This window comes from Loxodonta africana, chromosome 19 (genome assembly GCF_030014295.1).
Source record: "Loxodonta africana isolate mLoxAfr1 chromosome 19, mLoxAfr1.hap2, whole genome shotgun sequence".
Classification (NCBI taxonomy): domain Eukaryota; kingdom Metazoa; phylum Chordata; class Mammalia; order Proboscidea; family Elephantidae; genus Loxodonta; species Loxodonta africana.
Genome location: NC_087360.1, coordinates 9,945,331 through 9,971,271, shown reverse-complemented (window position 1 = coordinate 9,971,271; position 25,941 = coordinate 9,945,331). Strand labels below are relative to the sequence as shown.

General features: G+C 44.2%; 2 protein-coding genes across 4 annotated transcripts in view; one reads left to right on the top strand and one right to left on the bottom strand.

Moving 5' to 3' along the window:
* ACAD10 (acyl-CoA dehydrogenase family member 10) overlaps positions 1–17,682 on the bottom strand; it is a 52,205-nt gene extending 34,523 nt beyond the window's left edge. The window contains 5 exon segments of the mRNA XM_064272220.1: positions 361–520; positions 1,202–1,360; positions 4,850–5,044; positions 6,591–6,739; positions 12,407–17,682. Of these exon segments, the coding sequence (XP_064128290.1) occupies positions 361–520; positions 1,202–1,360; positions 4,850–5,044; positions 6,591–6,739; positions 12,407–12,593 (850 nt within the window). The 5' untranslated portion in view covers positions 12,594–17,682.
* A 212-nt stretch (positions 17,683–17,894) lies between these two features.
* The window catches only part of BRAP (BRCA1 associated protein), a 31,695-nt gene continuing 23,648 nt past the window's right edge, over positions 17,895–25,941 (top strand). Inside the window, exons 1-4 of one of the 3 annotated variants that reach the window (XM_003420310.4) lie at positions 17,895–18,079; positions 19,301–19,462; positions 20,142–20,340; positions 21,537–21,726. In XM_003420310.4, the coding sequence (XP_003420358.1) occupies positions 17,998–18,079; positions 19,301–19,462; positions 20,142–20,340; positions 21,537–21,726 (633 nt within the window). In that variant the 5' untranslated portion in view covers positions 17,895–17,997. The other 2 variants (XM_023539319.2, XM_064272219.1) reach the window with 2 other exon arrangements.

The window sequence follows — 25,941 nt, the reverse complement described above, 5'->3', positions numbered from 1 at the left end:
TTTTGTAGAGGCACCGCCCACAATCCAGTCACTGGAAAACGGCATGACGTGAAGGTCCTTAAATAACAATCTTTTTCAAAGATAAAGTGGGCCAGGCAAAACTTTATCACCAGGTAGGATGCCATGTAAAAAATGAGAACGGGCCCTTCGAAAGGATGGAGACAGGTTGTCACATTTTAAAGCCATGTGACTTTTATGTCACCTTCACAAAACAGGCTGTCGTCTCAGAAATTAGAAACACGCAAATTTTCCACCACATTGCCTCTCTGTTTCGGGCATATTCTACTGGAGTTTGAAAATGAGAACCAGACTGGAAGCCTAGCCTTGGAAAGAGTTACCAAAATATAAAAACTTAAATACCTGTAGTTTGGGTCCCCAGTAAGCCTTTGAGATACTTTTCCAAGGAATCTTTTGGAATTTCCATTGTCTTTCTCACCAGACAAGTGTTTGGAGCAACCATTCTCAATGTAAAACCCAAAAGAGTTTCTAATTCCTCGACTGCAGTTTCTGGGTCATCAACCTGGTTTGAAAGAGAATATTGAACATGAACCACCGGTCAACCCTGACCTCTCCTCCCTTCTGTTCACTAGGAGGGTACTTCTAAAGGGAAATGGCCAAGAAGTCAGTTCTCTGAACAAGAATGTTCGGCTAATGAGTTTCCAATTCCCATTTAATTCCTAACCACATTAAACTTTCTATCTGCTGGAAGAAGGCCAGTTGAAAGTCCACAATACTCACTCGTACTAAGAGGACAGAAGATTGAGTCACCTTATCCACTCCATCCTGTCGATCTGTCAGCTCAATAATGAAAACCCAAATGCCAAAACTGGACCAAGACCATCTCCTGACAGCCATGACTCTGGGCGGCCTGTGTGGCTGGGAGCTGCTGGCTTCCCAACCAGAGCAGCATCACCAGAACAGTATCTTAGCCCTGCCCTTCACCCCCGGCTTATCTCTCTTCTCAAACGACTTTCTTTCCATGTGTTTGTTCTCTCCTGCCTCCCATTGAAAATACAAGCTGCTAGTTACATAGATTTCACAATTAATGAAAAACAAGAAGACTAAGGCGGCGTGCAGGAAGACTATGGCAGACAACCACAGCTACGAATGTAAAAGGACTCATGGAAACGCTGACAGTAGTAAGCACACGGCAGGCTTCAATAAATGGTGAGTGTTGGACAACTCTTGTAGCAAGTATTACCTTCACGGTGTGAATACCGAGCCTGGCTGCCGCTTTTAGATTCTGTCCAAGATCGTCAAGAAAGATGGACTCGGAGGGCTGCACGCCAAGCCGCTCCAGGCACAGCTTATACAGCCTGGGGTCAGGCTTACAGACCCCCTCCACGCATGACTCCACGACCTGCAGGAGTGACAAGAACAAGAGGTGAACGTCCCTCAAAGGCGGCCCTCCCACACACACGCTGGTACAGTTTTTTGAAAGAAACACAGGAGGACAGTTGAGATTTGTTATAAGAAGTAACTCCAAAGTGTGCCTCATGGAGTTGAGTGATTTTGGAACACTGGGTTCCAACCTGGGGGAAGACTCAGGAAACCAAAGTTCTGACTCAGATACCATGGTCTTGTGCAAGCAAGCAGCAGAGCCACAAGGTATCTCAGTTTTGTCGTCAGTGAAATGGGACTAATATTAGCTGTGCTACCTATCTTGGTGGTTGCTGTGAGGCTTAAGTGAAACTCGGGTGAGTTCTAAATTGACCGAGCATGTTGCTAACATTAGATATTGTGGCTGCACAGAGCAAGAGGAAAGCTGTACATTTCAGCTTTATGGGAAATATTTCACCATGTTTTCAGAAAGAAGGCACTATTTACTGCTACAAAATAAACATGACCCTAATGTCTATATTTCAGAGGTTAAAAAAAAAAAAAAAACATACTCAATTTAGACAGACAAATCCCATGAGATGGCTGACACGTAAGAGACTGTCACCAGCAAAGACATTGTTCCTTTTGTGCTAAGGGCCTCCTGTGTCCTGATGACCCTGCTTCAGGTGTGTATATGTCTCGGTGGCGGGTTATCTATGATCCAGCAATCCCTCACCGCCACCCCAGACATCCCCTTTTACACTACTTCCTATAGGGTGGGCCTCAGATCGCTATACAGGTCTAGAACCTATCTGTCTGGTCTGCTCTGAGAACAGAACCAAACCTCTGACTCAATCTTGAAACAACCCAAGGTCTGCAAGACCAAGGACAAACCTGAGGGCCCCCAGTCCACACTTGCCTTGTGGGCTGGGCCAGACCTGGCCTCTCAGGTAAGTAGATATCCACCTCTCTACTCACTCTTCCTTGACTGCGAAGGACCAGAGTGAGCTACATGAAGAGAAAGAAGCTTCCTCTAAGAAAAACATCATCAGTAGGCAGCAGAGAAGCAGGGGGCATTTCAGAAACCAGTGAGTGTAATACGTGGTACGGACTGAGACAGTTGAGACCGAGCCGTGAACTCGGGGGCATGGACCAAGTCCCAATAAGCAGGCTCAGGCCCTCTCACAAGGTGAATTGCGTTTCGGGGAAGTGAAAAAGCTCTTAAGATTTTAAATTTGGTAAGATTCCTGGGCTTCTCTTTCGGCTCTATTTTGCACATGATGGCCTGAACCTGTTCAAAGCTTCTATTACCTTTGTGTCAAACTAGGAACTGTAGGGACAAGGCCAGTGTTTGTCCAAATATAGATTAGATAAAAATGGTTTTAGTTCATCAAGGATCTGTTCCAGGAAGGTAGAGGGAAGCCTCCTTCTCAAGGTCAGTGTGAGGGAGGCTGTGTGATGGCGAACATCACGGACACAGCCTGACGTCCTTGGCTGCATCTCAGCGTGCTCACCTGCCACCCATGTCCCGCCCAGACCCACTTGGTAAAAACCTCTGTGAAAGTCGCCTTGGCCTCTGCACCTTTACAACCCCTGGGTCATGCTGCAGTGTTGTCAGAGATAAAAACCTTGCTTTAATCTCACTGGTCCAATTAAGTCACAAACACACACGGGAATGGTCCAAGGTGCAAGGAACACGCCGCTCCCTGGAGTCAAACCAAAGTACCTCCCAACACATACAAAGAGTCAGAAAAGGGCTCTGTTGATGAAATGTACAACCCTTGAGTTATTAATTCTCCTGGATGTATTCCACAGGCTACCATGACTCGCAGGTATTTGGTGAGAGGTTTCCCAGTTACGCCAGCTCGGCTCTCTCTGGAGGAAGGGGTGGACAGAAGAGGCCTCCTGACCCAGTATGACTCCAAGAAAGACCTTGGGAGCCCTACTGCCTGCCTGGGCTGTGGAGTATCTAGAGGGAATTACCACTGCTGCTGTCATAAACACAAAAATTATAGCATACACCTTAGACAGAAGGATATAAACATGGAGCAAGTCATGCAGTCTACTGGGGAAGTCAGTCAGTCAGTGCAGTGGTTTAGAGAGAAATAAAAGTGAGTTGAAGCTGGTTCTGGCACTTCCCAGCTAAGGGACTTGGCCATGATCACTCACTTCTTCAAGCCTGTTTTCTCAGTTGTAAAATGAGATTAATATTTGTATTCACTTCACAGGGTTGTTGAGGATTTAATAAGAAGTGAATGTGAAGTGCTTAGCATTGTCTGGCACCAAGTAAATGTTGTTTTTTCAAAAAGCCACATTTACCTCAGAAAAAACAGATTTCTCTCATACTGTTGAAGAGCTCAGAATAGCCTCTAATGTTGGCAGAGATCAAAGGAGTGGTTTCACTATCCTGACCTCTACCAAAAAAAAAAAATTTTTTTTTTCCTTATAGCCGAAGAGAACAAAAACCTAAATCCTTGAGCTTGAGGATATGAGTTTTCAAAACTCCAGGTCTCCTGCAGACCTAAGAAAAGCTTCTGAAGAAAAGCACATTCATAAGAAAAGCTACTGAAGAGCACATGCCAGAGAGCCCAGAGAATAACGTTTGCTGATTTAAAGAACCTCGGAGGTCTTTCAAATTGCAGCTGCTAGATGAAGGGTCCAACCTGAGCCTGTCCAGATGACGATATTATTTCTATAGCCACATTTGATGGGAGCAGGCTAAAAATGATCAGCTCCAGAGGGCAGAGACCATGTTGGTCACCTTCAACACAGTATCCCTTCATGAGAACTTGTTGTCTGACTGAATGAATGAAAGCATGAATGGAGCTTAAGCAAGTCACAGTCACCGGTCAGTAAGTTCCATCTCACCCGGGATAATGACGCATTTTCATGTCGGAAGGTGGGGAATCCTCCAGAGAAGACCACTGCTTGACGCAGTGTATTTTCAGAGTGCTGTCCAACACGGTAGCCACTAATCATATGCAGTGTTTAAATTTAACTGAATTAAAAATTAAATAAAATTTTAAAATTCAGTTCTCTTAGATGCAACAGTCACATTTCAAGTCTCCAATAGCAACATGGGGCTGGTGGTGACTGTACTGGACAGTGCAGTAGACCATTTCCATCATCTAGGAAGTTCTATTGGACAGCGCTGGTCCAGGGATCAGACGCACAGAATTAGAGGGCAAAAGGGATGGTCTTAGAAAGGGAACACCCAAAGGGCCCCTAAGATGTGAGGGCTGGTAGGAACGCTTGTGTTATTTGAAGACAAAGGTTCAAATCCAGAATTTAAGGGAGTCTCTAAACCTGAGGTGTCAAACAGTCATCAAATTCCCTAAATGTTTGACCTTGCTAAGGGCACAGTGACATTTCAAAATCCTGTTCTCGACTTATGTCTAAACCTGACTTAGTCAAGCATCTGAATGAAAAATCCATTCTCTCAATTGTCACTAAAGGCAGTATACAAAGCTGCATTCTGAGGCAAGGGCAGAGACCCTGCTTCAATTGTTTTGGGTCACTTGAGGCTTACCACATCAAACTGTTTCCAGTCCAAGGGCAAAAAGCTTTTCCCATTGGGAAGATAAAAATTATTGCTCAAGACTGCCGTCTGAAGGCCTTTTGCCCGAATCTGGGATATGGCTTCAGTCATCACTGGGAACTGCTTGGCCACTTGCTCGCTGGTCAGCAGAGAGAAAAATGAGTCCACGGGCACGGAGGTCTGTGACTAGGAGTTGGGAGGGTGGGGGGAGAGACCCAGCAATCATTAAGAGTAAGAATAGCTTATCACCAACAGAAAAACATACTTCTTCCTAGCTTTCTCCCACTACCTGGTAGTAGAGCCCAGGCTTGCTACCTAAAGGAATTGTCCCACTCTACCCTTGTTCTGAACTCTGCAGATGAGGTTTTAAAAGTGACTTGGAATCAGAGTTACAATGTTAGAGAACAAAGCTTTTCATGTCAATATTCCAGTTAAGTGAGTTTGTGATTACACTCATGGGTGGCCAACTAAAAAAAATTCAGAACACCGTAAGAGAATACATTGAACTCGAAAAGCTTATTAAACAGATGTAATCTGATTTATGGAGTCCCTGGGTGGTGCAAACAGTTAACATGCTCGGGTGCTAACTGAAAGGTTGGAGGTTCAAGTCTACCCAGAGGCAACTTGGAAGAAAGGCCTGGCGATCTATTTCTGAAAAATCAGCCAATGAAAACCCTATGGAGCGCAGTTCTACTCTGACACACATGGGGTTGCCACTAATTGGAGTTAACTCAAGGGCAATTGGTAAATCTACTTTGTAATGATCCAGAAGCATCTATTACATTGCCTCAGCATCATCATTATGAGCTTCAGTTTCTGGTCATTTTTGTTGTTGTTTTTTAAATTCAGAAAACTTCAAAGGCAAGTATACTACCGCGTATACTTTTTAACAGCTTTACTGATATATAATTCGCATACCAGACAATTTACTGATTTAAATTGTGCAACCTGATGGTTTTTCATGTATTCACAGAGTTGTGCAACCATCACCACTATCTAATTTGAGGACATTTTCATCACCTCAGAAAGAAATCCCGCACCCATTAGCAGTCACTCCTCCTTGCTTCTTTCTACCTCATCCCGGTCAGCTAGTAATCTTTCTGCTTATAACCCACTGCCGCAGAGTCAATTCCAACTCACAGCAACCCTGCAGGACAGAGCAGAGCCGTCCCACAGGGTTTCCGGGGAACAGCTGGTGGATTCAAACTGCTGACCTTTTGGTTAGCAGCCACATGTTCAACCGTGAGCCACCAGAGCTTCATTCTGTCTCTATAGATTTGCTTATTCTGGACATTTCATAAAAATGGACTCATGTATTATGTGGTCTTTTGTGACGGGGTTCTTTCAGTTAGCATCATGTTTTCAAGGTGTAAGATTATATTTTGAACTATATTTTAGTAGGTTTCTTGTATGGGTTACATGGGTTAATATATGTAAAGGACTTAGAACAATGCATAGCACAGAGAAAATGCTCAATGTTATTACTGCTTGAAATAACCTTTTTGATTAAAGCCATCATACAGAGGGCTCCTGTATCTCAGGTAAACAATATCTGCTAACGGGGCTAAGTAAAGCATGTTTTTACCTATTCATTTACGTAGTTAAAGTTGAGTAGCTGGGGATAGGTTTTTTATTTTTTATTTGCAGTTTAACCAACTTAATGGATGAGTATTGCAACCACTTCTCAAGGCAAAAAGAGTAATATGGAAATGCTGGTATGCTTATTACTCACCATTTCAGAGCACAGTCTCCCAAATTCTTGTAAGAAAGCCTCTAGTGTTATCTCTCCTCTCATAAATGTCATCCAGGGTCCATTTTCCCCACCTGCTATCAAGGCCTTCACAATTGTTCCGGAAGGGATGTGGTTCTGGACCTCCCACTCTACAGAAAGTGGAAGATTCAGTAGGTGAGATACCTCAGGAAATGGCTGGGGTTTGGGAACTCAGGAATCACCATCCCGGCTCCTCCGGCATCATTGTGGTGGCAGGGTGTGTACTACTGGGAAGTCTGGGAAATTCAGGAAATGCAAAATCTGAATCTTAGACCTCCCAACTAATAGTGCCACTGCTGTGTGATTGAGAGGACGTAGCTGGTAAGCCTCAGGTCCTTACCACCTTGACATGACTTGGGACACTAGATGGTGGATTTCTTCCTTGGTTTCTCATTAGAAAGTTTATGTCCTAGTTATCTAGTGCTGCTATAACAGGATACTACAAACGGGGGGCTTTAAGAAAAAGAAATCAAGTGGGGAGCTTTAAGAAAAAGAAATTTATTTTCTCACAGTTTAAAAAAGAATTCCAAATTCAGGGTACTGGCTCTAGGGGAAGCCTTTCTCTCTGTCAGCTCTGGAGGAAGGTCCTTGTCCCCTTTTGAGCTTCTGCTCCTGGGCAATCTTCACGTGGCTTGGCATCTCTCCTCCCCCATCTCTGCTTGCTTGGTTGCTTGTTTAATCTCTTTTATATCTCAAAAGAGATTGATTTAAGACAACCCTACACTCACACTACTCATTAACATAACAAAAAAAACTCATTCTCAAGTGGGATTATAACCACAGGTACAGGGGTTAGGATTTAAAACACATATTCGGCAGGGGGGGGACACAATTCAATCCATATAGCAGTATATAGGAGGTCCTTTTCACAGTGCTGACACACAGTAAGGACGTGAACGAAGTCATCAGCCAGTTTCTGACAACACTCCAAAGAAGCTCTTCCTTTTGTAAGCTACAGTCATCCTTTAAGGCAATGGAGCTGGTACACTGAAACACTCCCTTGGGGGAATGCTGTCTTTGTGGAATAAAGAAGTACATTTCTATCAGTGAAGAAGGGCTGAGGCACCGAATGGATCATCACTTCTGTAATACTGGGAACACTTGGCTGCGGGTTGTTTTTCTTCCAATAATACAGTTGCTGGAGGCAAAAATATACATGCCATTCATAATTATAGATCTAAGACATCATACACTTTACATATACCTTTTTTTCTGAAAGGAAAATGCCCTTACTGTTGTTGTTGTTGTTGTTTTTCTGATTATAAAAGCAGTACCTGTCCATTGAAAGGGTTTTGGACAATATAAAAAAACCAAACCACTTGTCACTGTGTTGACTCCAACTCTGGTGACCCCATGTGTGTCACAATAGAACTGTGCTCCATAGTGTTTTCAATGGATGGTTTGCCAGGCCTTTCTTCCGAGGTGTCTCTGGGTGGACTCGAACTGCCAAACTTTCATTTAGCAGCTGATTGCACAAACCATCTGTGCCTTTAGGTGTGATAGAAAGGTATAAAAAGAAGTAAAATGACAAGCAATCCCAGTTTTCGAAAATAATCAGTGTTAATCATCTGGCATATATGCTTTGAGATTAGCAGTCCTTTTAAAACTCAACAGAATAATACATCTTTAATTTTAGAACTACTCTGAATGGTACAGCATTCCCTCTGGTATACTGTTGATGGGAGCGTAAACAGGTATAATCTCTATGAAGTGCAATTTGGCAATTTCTACTAAATTTTAAATGCACATACACTTGACCTAGAAATTCCACCTGCAGGAATTTGTTCCACAGATATATTTACAAAATAAAAATGATGTGCAAGGCTGTGTGTGCAGAATTGATTGTAAAAAAAAAATAAAACCTAGAAACTTAAATATCTATTAGTAAAACCCCAAAACCAAGCCCATTACTGTGGAGTCAATTCTGACTCATAGGAACCCTATAAGTCAGAGTAGAACTGCCCCATAGGATTCACAAGGCTGTTTTTTAATCTTTACATGGAAAGCCTGGTGGCGTAGTGGTTAAGTGCTACAGCTGCTAACCAAAGGGCCAGCAATTCAAATCTGCCAGGCGCTCCTTGGAAACTCTATGGGGCAGTTCTACTCTGTCCTATAGGGTCGCTATAAGTCAGAATCGACTTGATGGCACTGGGTTTGGTTTTTTGCTTTAATCTTTACGAAAGCAGACTGCCACATCTTTCTCCCATGGAACGACTGCTGGGTTCAAACTGCCAACCTTTTAGTTAGCAGCCAAGCGCTTTAACCACTGCGCCACCAGGGCTCCTCATCTATTAGTAAAGCACTTGTTAAATCTATTACAGTACGTTCATATAACAGACTACCACACAGATATTAAAAAGTATAAGCTAGACAAGGTTCAGCAAAATATGGCCTGGGGGCCAAATCCAGCCTTCTGTCTACTTTTGAATACAAAGTTTTATTGGCACCCAGGCATGCCCATTTGTTTATGTAGTGTCTATGGAACCCTGGTGGTGCAGTGGTTAAGAGCGCAGCAGCTAACCGAAAGGTTGACAGTTGGAATCCACTGCCACTCCTTGGAAGCCCTATGGGGCAGTTCTACTCTGTCCTATAGGGTTGCTATGAGTAGTAATCAGCTCAAGGGCAATGGGTTTGGTTTTTGGTTTATGGTTGCCTTGAGGAGCCCTGGGGCAATGGTTAAAGCACTCAGCTGCTAACCAAAAGGTTGGCAGTTTGAACCTATCCGCAGTTCCACAGGAGGAAAAGACCTGGCGATTTGCTCCTGTAAAGATTTCAGCCTACGAAACCCTATGGGTCAGTTCAACTCTGTCCTATAGGGTCACTGTGAGTCGAAATTGACTCAATAACACACAACATGGGCTGCTTTAGTACTTGTTATGGATTGAATTATGTCCCCCAAAATGTGTGTCAACTTGGCTAGGCCATGATTCCCAGTATTGTGTGATTGCCCACCACTTTGTGATCTGATGTGATTTTTCTGTGTGTTGTAAATCCTACTTCTATGATGTTAATGAGGCAGAATTAGAGGCAGTTATTGAGATATAAAAGAGAGAAGGGAGGAGAGAGACAGGGGGACCTCACTAAGAATGAAGAACTAGGAGAGGAGCGTGTCTTTTGGACCCAGGGTCCCTGTGCTGAGAAGCTTCTAGACCAAGGCAAGACTGATGACAAGGACCTTCCCCCAGAGCCTACAGAGAGAGAAAGCCTTCCCCTGGAGCTGGGACCCTGAATTCAGACTTTTAGCCTCCTAGACTGAGAGAATAAACTTCTGTTTGTTAAAGCCATCCACTTGTGATATTTTTGTTATAGCAGCACTAGATGACTAAGACAGTGCTACAACAGCAGAGGTGAGTAGGTACTGACTTCTAGCTTAAATGTAAAAAAATAATCGTGTGTGAATTTGAGATGATCTGAATTTCTAGTCCTCACTTATGAAATGATGCTTAATTTGGTTCTTTTGAAATAAATAACATTAGAAGTTTTAGTTTAAAAAACAACAACAAAAAAAAACTAGGCATCACTCATTTGTTCATTCATCCATCTATCAAACATTTCCTGAATGACTCAGTCAGCTCTGGACTGGGCACTGTAAAGGCTAAGTGAATAAAGCCTACACCCAGGTTTCTAGGGTCTCAGAGCCCCATAGAGGAGACAAGAACACACGCCATCTTGAACTACAAAACCTGCCTTAGTAAAGGTTAGACTAGACGTGGGAACATGCTCTCCAGGGCATTCTGCCTGAGGAGGAGGTCACAGAAGTTCTGAAGTTAATAACAACCAAAAGGTTCATTGAGTGCTTAAAAGATTCCTGGCACTGTGGTCAGTAATATCCCAATTTACCTTGTCATTAACAGTATGAGTAGGTCATAGTAGCAGAAAGGTGGAAACAACCTGCACCCACCAATGATGAATGGATAAACAAAGTGTGGTATGTACATACAATGGAATACTGCTCAGCCAGGGGCAGGTGTAGAGAAAACTTGTACTTGGATTGATCTGGGGGATGGGGGGGTGGGGGGGAATCGGCCAGCCAGCCACTACAGTAAGTCAAAATGATGGGGACAGCTGTTTGGCCCCTTTTCCTTCCCAGTGGCTGGGATAAGAATGTGATGGCGGGAGGCGGAGTCGCCGACAGAGACCATGAAGTAAAACTGGAAATAAAGCATACTCACACCAGAGCCACAAGATAGGGAGAACATGAGTCCCTGATCCACAGAGCAATATATCAACCCCAGACCACGTACCTGGGCTCTTATATGCAAGAGAAATAAACTTCTGTTTAAGTCACTGTTAACAGTAGGTTTTCTAATACATGCAGCCAAAACTAATTAAAGGAAGTTGAATATAAAGTCCAAATTGAGTAGGGAAAAAAAGTAAAACAAGGAAGTGTCTGATAAAGAGAACAGAATCAAAGAGACTTGAGATTTGACCCTGTAGGTCCAAAAGCAGGCTGGAGGAAGTGAGGTAGAAGAGAGGAAGATCATGATCAAAGAGGGGATTTCAGCATTCAAGATTTCAGAAGTAGCACAGTTCCCAGGAAAAGGTGGTGGTTGGTAGCTGCCATCATGCTAAACTTTTTTTTTTTTTTAAATAATAGTTTTATCACATTTTTGGTAAACACGTACATAGCAGTTTAGGTCCCCATTCAACAATTTCTACACAGATTGTTCAGTGGCGTTGGTTATATTCTTCGCAATGCGTTAACATTCTCATTATTTTCGTTCTGGTTGTCCCGTTTCCATTAATCTTATTTCCCTGTCCCCTTACATTCTCGTCTTTGTTTTAAAGTAATTGCTGGCCATTTGGTCTCCTATAGGTGATTTTTTAAAGGAGCACAGTACTTACAAGTGATATTCATTATTTTGTGAGCCAATCTGTTATTTAGCTACAGCGTGACCTCCGGGGTTAGTTTTGCTTCAAGGTTTGAAGGGTATCTCTGAGCAATAGTCTCAAGGAGTCCTCCAGTCTTAACCAGCCAGTAGGTCCGGTTTTTTGGGTTTTTTTTTTTTGAGAAATTTGAGGTTCTGTTCCACATTTTTCTCTCATTCTATCAGGGTTCATCAATGGTGGTCCTGATTACAACGGTTAGTAAGGGTAGCTGGGCACCATCTAGTTCTTCCGGTCTCAGGGTAGATGAGGCCATGGTTCATATAGACTACTTGTCCTGTAGACTAGTTTCTTCTTTCAGTCTTTTGTTTCCTTCTTTCTCTTTTGCACTAGTTAAACTTTAATCACAGCAACAGGGGCAGCTGAACATTTATTGAGAATTTAAAATAAGCTGAGTACTCACTGTGCTAAGCAAGTGTTTTCTTTCCATGGATTATCGCAATTACCTCTCACAAAATCCCAAGGAGGTAGGTACTGTTATTAGCCCTAATTTAATGGTGAGGAAATGAGTCAATGCAACCACTTGGAATCTGATTCAAAAGCCAAAATACTGCCCTCTGGCATATGCTGCTGCCCAAATGTTCCTCTCTGTTCCCCTTACACCCAAAACCCAGTTGTTGTTGAGTCAATTCAAACTCATGGTGACCCCATGTGTGCCAGAGTAGAACCGTGCTCCATAGGATTTTTTCAGCAGCTGATTTTTTCAGAAGTAGATTGCCAGGCCTTTCTTCCAAGGAGCCTCTGGTTGGACTGGAACCTCCAACCTTCTGGTCATCAGCCGAGCACCTTATTTGTTTGTACTACCCAAGGACCCCCTCTGTCCCCTTACTACCCCATACTCCCCCACCCCCACCCCAGTCCCAGAAAGGGAAACAGACCGAAGAGCTCACCTGTAGCCACTCTCCCTGGAGAAGGAATGAGAACTCCACCCATGTCAAAAATCACCGCTCTGTAGGTGCCACCTCCAGAGTGCGTCCATCGGCGGGCTCCCTGGGGTCTGTACTGGCTGTGCTTTAGGAAGGCTGCCCTCCAGACCCCCTGGTGATGTAAGGACTGGAAAAGCCTCCTTAGGCACATGCTGAAGCCAAGGCTGCGAGAGAAGAAGGCACAAGTACAGTTTTCATTCCCTGCCTCCAATCCAGACCTCTATTCTTGAGTTCAGCAGTGGACACCTCCAACTGACTTCCAGCGAACACCTCAAACCCCACCCAGAATTTAACTAAATCTCGCCTCTTCCACAACCACTCCTTTTTTCTCTGGGCTTCACCCTGGGCTTCTCCTACCCTAGCTGAGCCATCGCCACTCCAGGTGCTCTGTCCTGTCAGTCCTTCCTTCTGAAAATCCCCATCTACCTCTCTCCATTCTCATGGCCATCATCTCGCTGCATGTCACTGCAGCCCCCTACGTGGTCCCCTGCTTCTTCTCAAACCTCCCTCCAACTCTTCCTTTTTTCACGTGAATTCTGCAGTTTAAAAGCTTACTAAAAACAGTTTAAAGCAAAAACAGGTTAGGAAGAAAATCTGTATGCTTTTTATGTGAATTCTGTAGTTAAAAAGCTTACTAAAAACAGTTTAGAGCAAAACAAGTTGGTAAGCCCCCTGAGTTTATGTGAGAGTCACTTCAGTGCCATAAGGACTCAAGAAGCTAGGTAAGAGTCTAATGAAGGGAATTTTAAGCAGTAAATCTTCAAAACTGTATGATGTGTTTCTCACGTAACTGGAAATTTGCTGAATTTGGGAGTGAATTTTGAAATTAAAAAAAACTTAGAAGTTGATTTACATTTTCAGTTTCCCTTATGTTCCTAGGCCAAGGTCAAAGTATATGATAAAACCTGTTGCCATCGAGTCGGTTCCGACTCATGGCGACCCTACAGGACAAAGCAGAACTCCCCCATAGGGTTTCCAAGGAATGCTTCGTGGATTCGAACTGCTGACCTTTTGGTTATCAGCCGTAGCACTTAACCACTACACCACCAGCATTTCCAAAGTATATGATACATTTATTTATAGGCTTTTAACAGTGTCAGAACATTTTGTGTGAGTGCTTAACAGCAATGAGAAGTGTCTCCAGGGCCCAAAGGGCTGACTTTAATCCTCCTTGAGGACTCCGTCCCCCATAGACTCCCACTGATGGACAAGTGCGCAATGCTCCCTCAAGTGGCTGGCTTATTCCTTCCAATGGCACTTGATAGTTCTGTCCCAGCCACCTCCCAACACCCTCTTCAGAGAGGAAAATTCTGTGATTTCTCAGACCTCCAGGCCTTGAGACCTGCTGTGCCCACTGACTGGAACTCTGTTCCCTGCTTCATCTGCCCAGTGAACTTCCACTATTCTTATATCACAGCCTCAGCTCTACCTCCTCAGTAGAGGCTTTTCTTCCTTTTTCCAGGCAGACTCTTCTTGTTGTGAGCCATTGTTATGGATTGAATTGTGCCCCTCCAAAAAAATATGTGTCAACTTGGCTAGGGGATGATTCCCAATATTGTGTGGTTGTCCTCCATTCTGTGATCTGATGTAATTATCCTCCATTTTGTGATGTGTTGTATATCCTAGCCTCTATACCTGTAGTTATGGTCCCATTTGGGAGTGAGTTGTCTGTTATGTTAATGAGGCAGGATTAAGACAGGATGTATCTTGAGTCTCTGCCTTACTAGAGGCTGTGACTCCTCACCAACCTTAACCTAGTCACCACCCTTATTCAAGTCACGCCCTTACTTGAGTCACAGCTTTTATCTTACAAGAGATAAAAGGAGAGAGATGCAAGCAGAGAGGAATCTCAGTACCATCAAGAAAGAGGAGCCAGGAGTGGACTGTGTCCTTTGGAGCCAGAGTCCCTGTGCTGAGAACCTCCTAGACCCAGGGAAGGCTGATGCCAAGACACATGGAGATCTCCAAGGGATGCTGGGACCACAGATCTTGAAAGGAGAAAAGGACCTCAGAGCCAACAGAAGAAGAAAGCCTTCCTCTAGAGCTGGCGCCCTGAATTCAAACTTCTAGCCTCCTCAATTGTGATAGAATAAATTTCTGTTGTTAAAGCCACCCACTTGTGGTATTTCTGTTATAGCAGCACTAGATAACTAAGCCAGCATCAAGTAAATTCCAACTATAGGACAGAGGAGGACTGCCCCAGAGGGTAGCCTAGAGGTTGCAATCTTTATGGAAACAATGCCAGGTCTCTTCTCCTGCAGAATTGCTGGTGGGTTTGAACCGCTGATCTTTTGGTTAGCAGCTGGGAGCTTAACCATTGCGCCACCAGGGGTCCTACACCTTTATTTCACTCCTATTGCTCCTTCTCCACACCTCCAATAGAGCACTTACCCGTGGCACAGTAACTATTTTCATGCCTATCTGCTCCTATAGTTGTGAGCTCCTTCAGGCAAGAAAAAAACCATTGCCCTCGAGTCGATTCTGACTCATAGTGACCCTATAGGACAGGGTAGAACTCCCCCATAGAGTTTCTTCCAAGGAGCGCCTGGTGGATTTGAACTGCCGACCTTTTGGTTAGCAGCCATAGCACTTAACCACTACACCACCAGGGTTTCCCCTAAAGGAAAGGAGAATATCTTACTCTTCTCTGTATGCATACATCCCCTGGGGTCTAGCACAAAGCCTGGGCTCATAGCAAGAGCTCAGTTTAAGTAAGTGTTAAAAGGATTAATAAGCTGGGTGAACAAAAAAATAGAAGAAAACAGGGTACAGACATGGTGGTCAGTAACCACAAAGAATTCTAACATGCCTAACCTGCTGTGGTGGGATTGATTACTGATGGATTACTTTTTGTGTGGCCTTTCTAGCCATGGTCTTGTAACTCCCACCCAGGTGACTGGGTGCGATTGTGTGATAGGGTAAATGTGGCCTACCAAGGGAACTGGTCAGTTTTGCCTTAAAGGAGAGCCAATTCCAGAGCAGAGAGGAAGAACCCACCACTAAGGAAGGAGAGAACTAGCAGCAGAGACCTGGCAGCAGGAGACAGCACAGTGGGCTTCCTGGCCCATGGAAAGAAAAAGCTGAGTGCGTTTGGGCTGAGGGCCAGGGAGGGGGCGTGCCTTCGAGCACAGCTGGGGAGGGGCTCTCCTGATGGAAGAACTGTATCCTGAGGGTTCTTGAGCCTGAACTGTAACTGTTACTTCCCTAATAAACCCCATAATTGTAAGTATGGTCTTTGGGTTCTGTGTGGCCATTGCAATGAATTATCAAACCCAGTAGAGAGTACTGTGGGAGGGACAGTTGGTGTCAGAATTGGTAGAGATGGTGGAGAGAGAAGGCATGTCTACCCTCCACTTCGTAAGAATCACGCTTGGGCTGTTGATCTTGGTTCTCCTTGCCCCTTGTGGGGTTGAAGGAGGTCAGACACCGGCTTTTTACACTTGCCCATCTCTGGCAAACAATTCCAGTTCTCTGGACTGGCATTGTCCGTAGGTACCATAGTCTTCTTCCTGCGTCTCAGAATAATGAGATTACAATGATAATGTACATTTGCAACTTAAGGTACACTTTCATAAATACACACACGGTGTGGCTATCATATATTAAAGAGTGGTTTAGTAGAGATAAAGAGGGTTGGATCTTCAGTCAGATTGCCTGGGTTCAAATTCTAGCTCTGCCCACTTACTAGCTGTGAAATCTTGGGCAAGTTACTCTTTCTTTAAACCTCAGGTTTCTCCTCTGTAAAACGGGGATAATTATAGTACTTGTCTCAAAAAGTTACCGATACATGAGATAAAGTACGTAAAGTACTCAAGTTAGTATCTGGCATACTGTTAAATGTCATCTGTTACTATAATATACTACAAAAAGTTCACAGGCGATCTCGTATGTGATATATGTTAAAAAAGAAAAAAACCCATTGCCATTGAGTTGATTCCAACTCATCGTGATCCTGTAAGACAAGAGTATAATTGCCCTATAAAGTTTCCAAAGAGTGCCTGGTGGATTCAAACTGCTGACCTTTTGGTTACCAGTCATAGCCCTTAACCTCTACGCCACCAGGGTTTCCCACATACATACACACACACATATATGTACACACATATACATATGTACACACATATATATATACAGCATGTGGCATATGCACTTTCATATAAACCAGTGATTTTCAACCAGGGCAATTTTGGCCCCAGGAGACATTTTTGGTTGTCACCACTGTGGGGGAGGCACTACTGACATCTAGTGGGTCAGGCCAGGGCTACTGCTCAATATCCTACAATGCACAGGACACTCCCCCACAAAGAATTATCTGGACCCAAAATCTCAGTAGTGCTACGGTGAAAAAACCCTGGCATACAGTGCGTACTGAAACGTATTATAGGACGCAGTCACAAGCTATAGATACACGCATATCCTGTGGTCATATTATACACATAGTCGACATAGCTACACATGTCCACGACACACGGTGACACAGCTTGGATACTGTTAGAGCATATGCCTAGTACTGAAACCTGTCACGTGATGTGCTATGTACAAATGGACTGTGGCTGTCAATACCTATATGCTAATAGGCAGTCTGACTGACTGGCAAGAATGCTGAATCTCAAAAAAGCTCATGTATACAGAATCTGAGTCTTTATCTGCATTTCAGTTCACCCTCACAACCACCGAACGAGGATATTCCAATTTTACGGAATGGCTAGTTCAAGGTGACACAGCTGGCGATGAAGGTCGGCTCCGTAAGGGCAGGAATCGTGCTATGTTAGTCGCTGATGTGTCCCCCAGCGCCCCAACAGTCCCTCGGCTTCTAGTAAACATTTGTGAAGTGAAGCGGTGGGGCCAGGACCCAGACCCAGGTCTGTCTCCAGAACGTGCGCTTACAGCCCACCGCCCATTACCTGAGAAAGCTGGCAATCGATTCCCCACTCCCTACGGGCCCCCAGGGAAGCGGCTTCACCTCTCTGAGCCTCACTGTACCTGTATGTTAAGTGGGGCTGTAACAGAGGCTGCCGGGAAGTGTTAAACAGGGCAAAGGAAGCATGAGCGCTCTGCACAGCGGGCTCCTGGGACAACTCGGAGACCTGCAGAGCCGGGGCCCTCTTGCCACCAGCTCAGGCGGGCTGAAGGCGAGGCCTGTGGAGCAGCCAGAGGTTAACTCGGGCCTGGGTACCAACCCACCGCTCGGCCTCCGAGCGCCTAGCTCCCAGAATCCCCTCGGCGCCCCTGCTCTGCAAACTCCTTAGCGACCCTCCCAGGGACGCAGGCTCACCTCCGCGCCACCGCCCCGGTCACGTGGCCGCCGCCCCGTCCAATCAGCGCGCGTGCGTGCGTGCGTGGCCCCACGGGTCAGGGACGGAGGCCGGGAGGCGGAAGTGGAGGTGGTTGTGGCTCTGAGGGCCGCGCGAGGAGCTAGTTGCTCCTGCTTAGGCGGCGGCGGCGGCGGCGCTGAGGCGGTGGCGGCGCTGCTGGCCCCGGACCGCTCGGCTTCTCGGCTCGCCCCTCAGCCCCACCTGAGCCCGCCGGGGCCTGCGCCGGCCAGCACCTGCCCTATGAGTGTGTCACTGGTTGTCATCCGACTGGAGCTTGCGGAACACTCGCCCATCCCCGCCGGTTTCGGCTTCAGCGCCGCGGGTAAGTCCCCCGGCTTCGTCGCCTTCCCTGTTGCCCGCTCCTGGGTCCGACGCCTCGCCCTCCCAAAGCACGGACCCGGGCAAAGACTGCGGCCAGGGTTTTTGTCCCAGGAAGAAGCTGAGACGTGAGTGGGGTTCCTCTCATCCCATCCGTCCTAAGAGGCCTTCACGGATGTCATCTCTGGGAAGTCTTTTCCCGGATTCTCCCTCCCTCTGCCTTTGCATGGAGACTGTTTATACCTGACGCGACTCCCTCCGCCTGAGTTAGAGTCGACTTGGGTAACTGCTTGTCTCACTTGCCCTTCTCTGGACTCTTGAAGGTAGAAACGGGATCCCTGGCGATGCTGACAGTCCCTGGTTTCGTCAAATTGTTTCTCTTTGGAAGAATACTTTTTAGGCGTTTTGTAGCAGTAGTGATCATTACAGCTAAAATTTGGGCACATCCTTTATCCCAGCACTGTACTAAAGACCTTGTGAGAATCTTCTAATTTCATTATCTTTACAACAACCCTGTGATGTAGATAGGTGGTATACCCCTTTTACAAATTGGGAGTTGGGAAACTGAGGCCCAGTGGCTAAATAACTCGCCCAAGATGAATGGTGAAACTGGGATTCTAACTCAGGGAGCTGGACTTGCGAGCCTGAGCTCTTCACCAGCCACACAGCCTCTCCAGTGAGGGGTGCAGCTATGATTCTGTTCCTTGGATCTCAAAATATTATCTGGGAGCAACAGTCATTCAAGAAATATTTGTCGGGTGCTGGTGCTGGAGCTTTAGTTGTCTGCAGAGCAAGACGTGGCACTTGCCTTAATAGCACCAGCAGTTAAATGAGGGAGACAGATGAATTAGACGTTTAGAGAACAAGTGTAGAATTACAACTGTGATGAGTGCTGGGAAGAAATGAGAAGCTGTTTGGAGAACTGTTACACAGGGATTTGACCTGGTTGGTTTGGGAAGGGGAGCTGAGGCAGGTAAGGAGGGTGTCATTGAAAACTCTGGAGGAGCAAATTGAACACTGACTGTGATTTAATGGGCTAAGAGTACCTTCCAAAGGCCAGAAAGGATCTCTGAGTTCCGAAAGTCAAAAAAATCGACATTAGCCACATACCAACATCTATGTGGGTCAGTCTTGGGGGAAGGCAGCACAGAGAGCTTTCAATTAATCCACAGGAAATGGAGAGGCGTTTGTTTTATCAGGTATTAATCATTCATGTGTTCTTTAGCCGGGGAAATGTCTGATGAGGAGATCAAAAAGAAGACACTAGCTTCAGCTGTAGCCTGTTTAGAAGGGAAGTCACCAGGGGAGAAAGCAGCAATCATACATCAGCATCTTGGCCGTCGAGAAATGACAGATGTGATCATTGAGACCATGAAGTCAGACCCAGGTATGCTTTCTAAAACCCTGGACTCTTTTTTTGTAATGTGAGCCCCTGGTTGCTTGTTTTATACATGTTGTTCATTGCGCCCATGATTGTGATCTCTAGCGTAGTTTTATCTTTCGCTGCCTGTGTGCCTTATGTGAGCTTGTCAAACCAATTATCCCTTCTAAAAAACTCCCAACAAGCTGTGTTGCCAACTCTTTTCAGTGGGGGAGAGCTACTTACCATGTGGGTCAGTGGCAAATCATGAAGTGACTCTAGTTAAACATATTGTTCCTCCCCCAGTTCTACCAGCTTTTTCCATCCAGGGAAGTGGATGTATACTGCATTCCCAACATGGAGGTGGTCAGAACTGGTAGGTTTCATTTTCAGACCTAATAAACACCAGTGTTCATCTCGTTTAGGAGTACGTGACAGAAGACACCTGCTTGTGTTATGATACTGCTGAATGTAAGAGCCATCCTTACTAAGCTTCTGAGGGTGTTACTGAGCTTTTACAGGCCAAAGAGAGATTTCAAGTTGAAATGCCCCCAGACTCAACTGTCTTGTGAATTCAGTTCTTAATGTGGTACATTATAATTGCTTTGTCAAAGCTTTTCCTCCTGACGCGAATTTTTAACCTGGTTAGAATCCTTCAGCGTATTTCCTATTAGTTTATAATCTGCTAATTTTCGATTTGTGAAAGATGAGCTAAAAGCTACAATGGAAGAAGGAAAGTCTTCAGAAGCATCCCCCACTGCACACAGAGGTAGAGATCAAAGTAAGGAATGCGTAAATGCTGCTCCCGAGTCTCCATCCAAACAGCTTCCAGACCAGATTTCATTCTTCAGTGGAAACCCATCAGTTGAAATAGTTCATGGTATTATGCATCTATACAAGACGAAGTAAGAAAAACCTTGATTTCCGTTTGGGTTGGTCTGTTTTTTTGACATAGGGTGGAGAAAAAGTCTCTTGCCCTGAAAGGAAGTGGTTGTTTTAAGCTTCAAAGGATAATACTTCCATGTGTTTTATATTAGAGAATTCTTAGATGTTTTACATTTGGTTAATCTTACCATTGGGCAAAAGCTTCCCTTATGAAAGAAACGTATAAACACACTGAAAAAAATGTTCCCTTAGCAGGTGGGCATGGAAGGTGATAGGGGAGTTGACAGTAGAAAAGAAAAATTAAAGGTGATCTATAGCATCATTGTAGTCTTATACTCCCACCAAATCTTTACTGAAGAAGCTGCAAACAAGTCAGTTAACCTATCACAGTTCCGTCACCTTTCAACCCTTTTCTGTGGGCCCGACAAAGTTGCTGGAGGTCACAGGAAAGGAAGTGTTCAGCTAGGTGATTTACAAGTGGGGCCATCAGCTCTTTGGATAATTGGTGACTGATCTCTTAAAGGCTGTTCTTGCTGGAGCTTGTTTGCCAGGTCCCCACTGGGAAAACAGTGAATACTCAGGTTGCCATTTTGGATCACAGCTGTTAAAGTGGGAGGTTTTTCTTTCCACTGTTTCACCTATTGCAACCGAGCAACATTTTCTGTATCTTCAGAGTCACAGCCTCATGGGTTAGACTTCTCTTTCCTATATTTAGAGCTTGTTTCCAGACCCTTTGAAGGAAGTCCGTAGCTAGAGTTGTGTCTCTACATTGGCTAATGACAGATCATTAGTCAAAAACTAATGAGAGAGTGGTAGAAACCGGAATTTTTTGTGATACATGTATATTTTTTTCCCCCACAATAAAAAAAAAAACTAATGAGAATGAGGAACAAACCAATGAGCGTTTTCCCAATGCAGATTCCTAAGCGTAGCAAGCCTTTTTAACTGAGGATTAAACATTCCACTTGGGCGGGGGGGCGGTGGCATGAAGCAGGACATTTTAAAGCTTACCATAAACTTCACTGCAGATGTGTTTAAGGGATTCTGCATTTACCTTTCTTGCATGTATTTTTGAGTAAGATAACAAGCTGTTTAAGCTGATTCGTGAAATATTACACGTTTGATTTTTTTCCTTTTGGGCATAAAAGTCTGATTAGTGTTGTCTGAACTAACCACACCTCATCTATTCAAGACAATCTAATTATTGTCTTTTTAGTAAGATGACCTCCTTAAAAGAAGACGTAAGGCGCAGTGCCATGCTGTGTATTCTCACAGTCCCTGCTACAATGACCAGTCATGACCTGATGAAGTTTGTCGCCCCATTTCATGAAGTCATTGAACAAATGAAAATCATCAGAGACTCTACTCCAAACCAATACATGGTGTTGATAAAGTTTAGTGCACAGGTAAAAGTTGTAAGATCTTAAAAATCTCTTTGCCACAGAAACTGTGTTTTTGAAACTGTGTGATAATAGCTGCACGTGATTTACAACGTTTCGCATTGAACATTCTGGGCACGTATGTCTTCTAGGTTTTTGTTGGTGTATTTCTGAGTTCGTCAGTGGAGCCATAATTCTCATTATACCCGTACTTTTTTATAAATCTGATTGCGTGTGAAATCTAGTTTTTTGTTTTTTTTACTTAGTAGTAACTATTCCAGAAGAACACTAGTTCCCAGGCTTTTTGAAGTTGACACGAGATTATTTACCATGATAACCCTGTGTCCCTACTTCTTTTGGTCTCATTTTTAAAAGGTGCTCTTTGGCACATTTTAGAAATAAAATCCTATTTTTTTAATTATTTTGGTGGACCAGAGGAATTTTGTGACATTTCTGGAAATATTGACTATGCTTTAGAGTTCTGATTGGAAATCACTGTAATAGAGAGACAGAAACATTGAAAGAGTGGTGATAAGAGTGGTGATATTTTCAGTCATTAGCAGTGCTTGTGCATAACAGATAGCTTTGAAGTAGGAAGGCTTTGCCATCCACTCAATTTCATTCATTGCGCCAAGCACCTTTCACAAACCTCAGTTATAAAGTTACTAGAAAGATATTTTCTTGGGTTTGCATACTCATGAGTATATACAATTTCATATGAATATAAAAATGAGGTATGTTTTAGAACTAATCCAGGTTGTTAAGGAGCTCCCCAATCCTTAGGTTTCATTCAGTTGTTTTTTTTTTTTTTAATAGCCTATTGTATTTTTCTATTGAAATTTCATTGGGTTTTGAAATACAGCGTTGTCACAGTCTTACCTCATTCCAAACAGTCTTCTTGAATTTGTCACAGATAAATAGTTCCAAGTTGCTGATAGACAGAACTGGGTGTGCCTTCAGGACCATTAGCCGTGGCCTCTCTGACTGGTTGCCTAAGATTTGTGGGTAAGAGGGAACACATGATCCAAGGTTACACTTGCCTCCTCCTCTTTCCTCTTCATAAAAATCCAGAGCAGACAGCATAGCAACCATTCGCTGGCCATGGGGTGAAAGCTAAGAGAAGCGAGAATTGGATTCTATCTGTGCCTGTTCCATAGGCCCCAGAGAGAAGACCCTTAGTATGAAGCTCTATATACGCAGTTGTCACCTCTTTAATCTTTATAAAGTACCCCACCATCGAGGAAAACATTTAAACATGGGTTTCAGCTGTTCTGTAGACTTAGCCTCGACAACTTGATGTGGAAAACAGAAACACACCTGCAAAACTGCTTTTACTGACTGTCAGAAGGCCTTCCAAGATTACCGAGGAACTTTGCAAATAATGGGCAAGTGGCACCTTAAACCTGTTAAAATTTGGTAGCACGTTTAATAATAAGGGCAGTGATGATCATATCTAACCCTAATTAACCGCTTGAGTGGTTAAGCACTTAGATGCTAACCAGAAGGTTGGCCATTCAAACTCACCAGCCATTCTGCAGGAGAAAGATGTGGCAGTCTACTTCCATAAAGATGACAGCCTTGGAAACACCATCTGGCAGTTCTACTCTGTCCTGTAGGGTCACTATGAGTCAGAATCAACTTGACGGCAACGTGTTTGGTTTTTGTTTGGTTTGTGCTATACCACTCACAGTGGTAAAGCTTCACGTACGTTGTCTTATTGAATCCTCGGCAACCCTCTGAGGTAATGGATAGTGTTGTTATTCCTGTTTACAGATGAGGAAACCGACTGCAGAGAGAAATGAGTCATTTGCCCAGGGTCACACAGCTAGAAATAAGGGCTGAGCTGGGATTCGAGCCCTCACTTTTAATCCCTAGGGCATACTCCTGTCCTAGTAGGAGTGGGGTGAAGGTGTGGGAAGGGAAGAGGCACTGTTTCCAAGACATTGTGTAACAGCAGCACTTGAGTAATAGTTTTTTACTTAACAGTTAAGATCAAGTGACGCATAAGCAAAGTCTCATTAATAGATTAGGGAAAACACATTAAGACCCCCTTATCAAAACCAAACCAATCCCACTGCCATCTAGTCGATTCCAACTCGTAGCAACCCCATAGGACAGAGTAGAACTGCCCCATAGGGTTTCCAAGGAACACCTGGTGAATTTGAACTGCTGACCTTTTGGTTAGCAGCCAAACTCTTAACCACTACGCCACCAGGGTTTCCAAGACCCTGTTAGACTTTTTAAATTGTCTGAAGTCTAAGAAAGCCACAAACTTCCTTGTGGCAAATGCTGCTGTTCATAACATCCAGATAATACTGTGGGTATTTTCTTTTCACTGTTAGTGGATTTTCTTTGTACGTCTGTGTGTTCTCTCCACCTCTGATTTTGACCAAGTGCAGGTTGCTCAAGTTATCAGATGCTGTCTATGAAAGAGCTTGCTGCACGCCCTTCCCAGTGGAGTTAGAACCCTTGACCTCAGATCGTTGGTTGTATTATTATTCATTGCTACACCTGGTTTGGGGTCTGAGGCCCATCCTGTGAAGGAGTTTCCCAGGTCTGATAACATCCTCCTGGCATATGACTTCAAGTTGTTCAATTAATAATGAGCCGTAATGAGAACAGTAGAGCACTGACTAGATGTCAGTCTCCATGCTAAGTGCTTTTCATGCGTTGTCTCCTTGAATCCTCTCACCAATGCCGTGAAGTAGGTGTGGCTAATTTCTATTGTATGGTTGAGGAAAACCACAGCTCAGATAAGTTCAGTCACTTGCCCAAAGCTACACAGCTAATATGTTGGAAGTGGAATTAAAGCCTAGGCAGCCTGACTCCATAGTCTTGGCTGCTAACCATATTCTTACTCCTTTCTTTTTCTCACCAGAGAACTTTTAAGGAGAACTTACAGGCCTTCTCTATATCTTTTATAGTGTTTTGAATTTCTTTTGGCCTTCTCTTTATGCTTGAAGTCTTAGAAACAGATGTGCTTACAGAGTTGTTCTGTGACCTTTAGGAAACTCGGTCTTTGGGTACAGAATTTGTAATTCATCAAGACACATGAAAGCACGGGGGTTCAGTACAGTAAACCTGCAAAAGCCGGAACCTGGTAAGGTGGAAACATATCAGTGAAGGAAAATTCAAATCTTTTCCACTTAAACGAGTGATGTAACAGTGTAAGACTGTACCCCGTCAAAGGCAGAAAGCATTCAAGACCTGGAAAAACGCTGTCTCGTTGAGTTCCAGCTCTCACAGGTTTCACTGTTGTCCATGGGGACAAAAAGTGACAGGTAACTTCTTAAGTATGTTGACTCCTTTTCACTCTCATGCCTTGCATAGGCTAGGAGATACCTCTTGAGAAATAAAGTAAGTTCTCACTATCGTTGGTCACTGTGACAGTGAGGGAACCTGGATCGCAATGGATTTTTCTCAGTGTATCTTGAAAAGAGAACAAAGGGACTAGAAAAAACAACAAAAATTGGATTTCTTTACATTTTTGGCTCTACAAAACACAAACATTCTAAAATAAAAGAATTGTTTGTTCTGTGTTTTTTGCTGTTAGCTACAGGCTATTGCAATTTTGTGTAATTTGTTCCCTACTTTCTTCTTGGTGTGTAATGCAGTGCCTGGCACACACTGAGTACTCAGTGGCTGTTTGAACTAATGAAGCCAGATTTTCTATACCGAGAAGTTTAAAGAAGGGATCCATGTGTTCGAATTGGGGAATCTCAACTGTTTATAAATGTTCTCATTTCAAAAACATGCATACGTTTGGTCTCAGTAAACAAGCCCCCCAAGAAGGGACTAATGTGTCTGGTGTTGAGTGGGCTTTTATCACATGCCTTGTGTCATGAACCCTGTCCACTTCTGAGGAGGCATTGGCAATTAGTGAGCATTTACAGGGCTGGAGGGTCTGAGGAGGGGGTGGCCTTTTTCTCAGCTGCTGCATTGGGCCCTGAAGAACTGGCCCTGGCATCCAGGCAGTCGGTTCCCTCAGACCATGAATCCGTTTGCTCACTGGGCTGCTTACGCAGCCAGAAGCATTTCAAGAAAAAGCCACTACTCGTGAAATATATGGGGAGCCGTTTTTGGTTGCCTCTTTTTTGTATTAGAGAAATTTATTATTCGACAACTGGCTTTTAACATTTGGATGAAGTTAAAATGCACTGTTCTCAATACACAAATTGTTTCCGGGAGGACAGGCCCTCCCCAACCCCCACCCCAGTAAGAATTACATTCAGAATTGGTCTT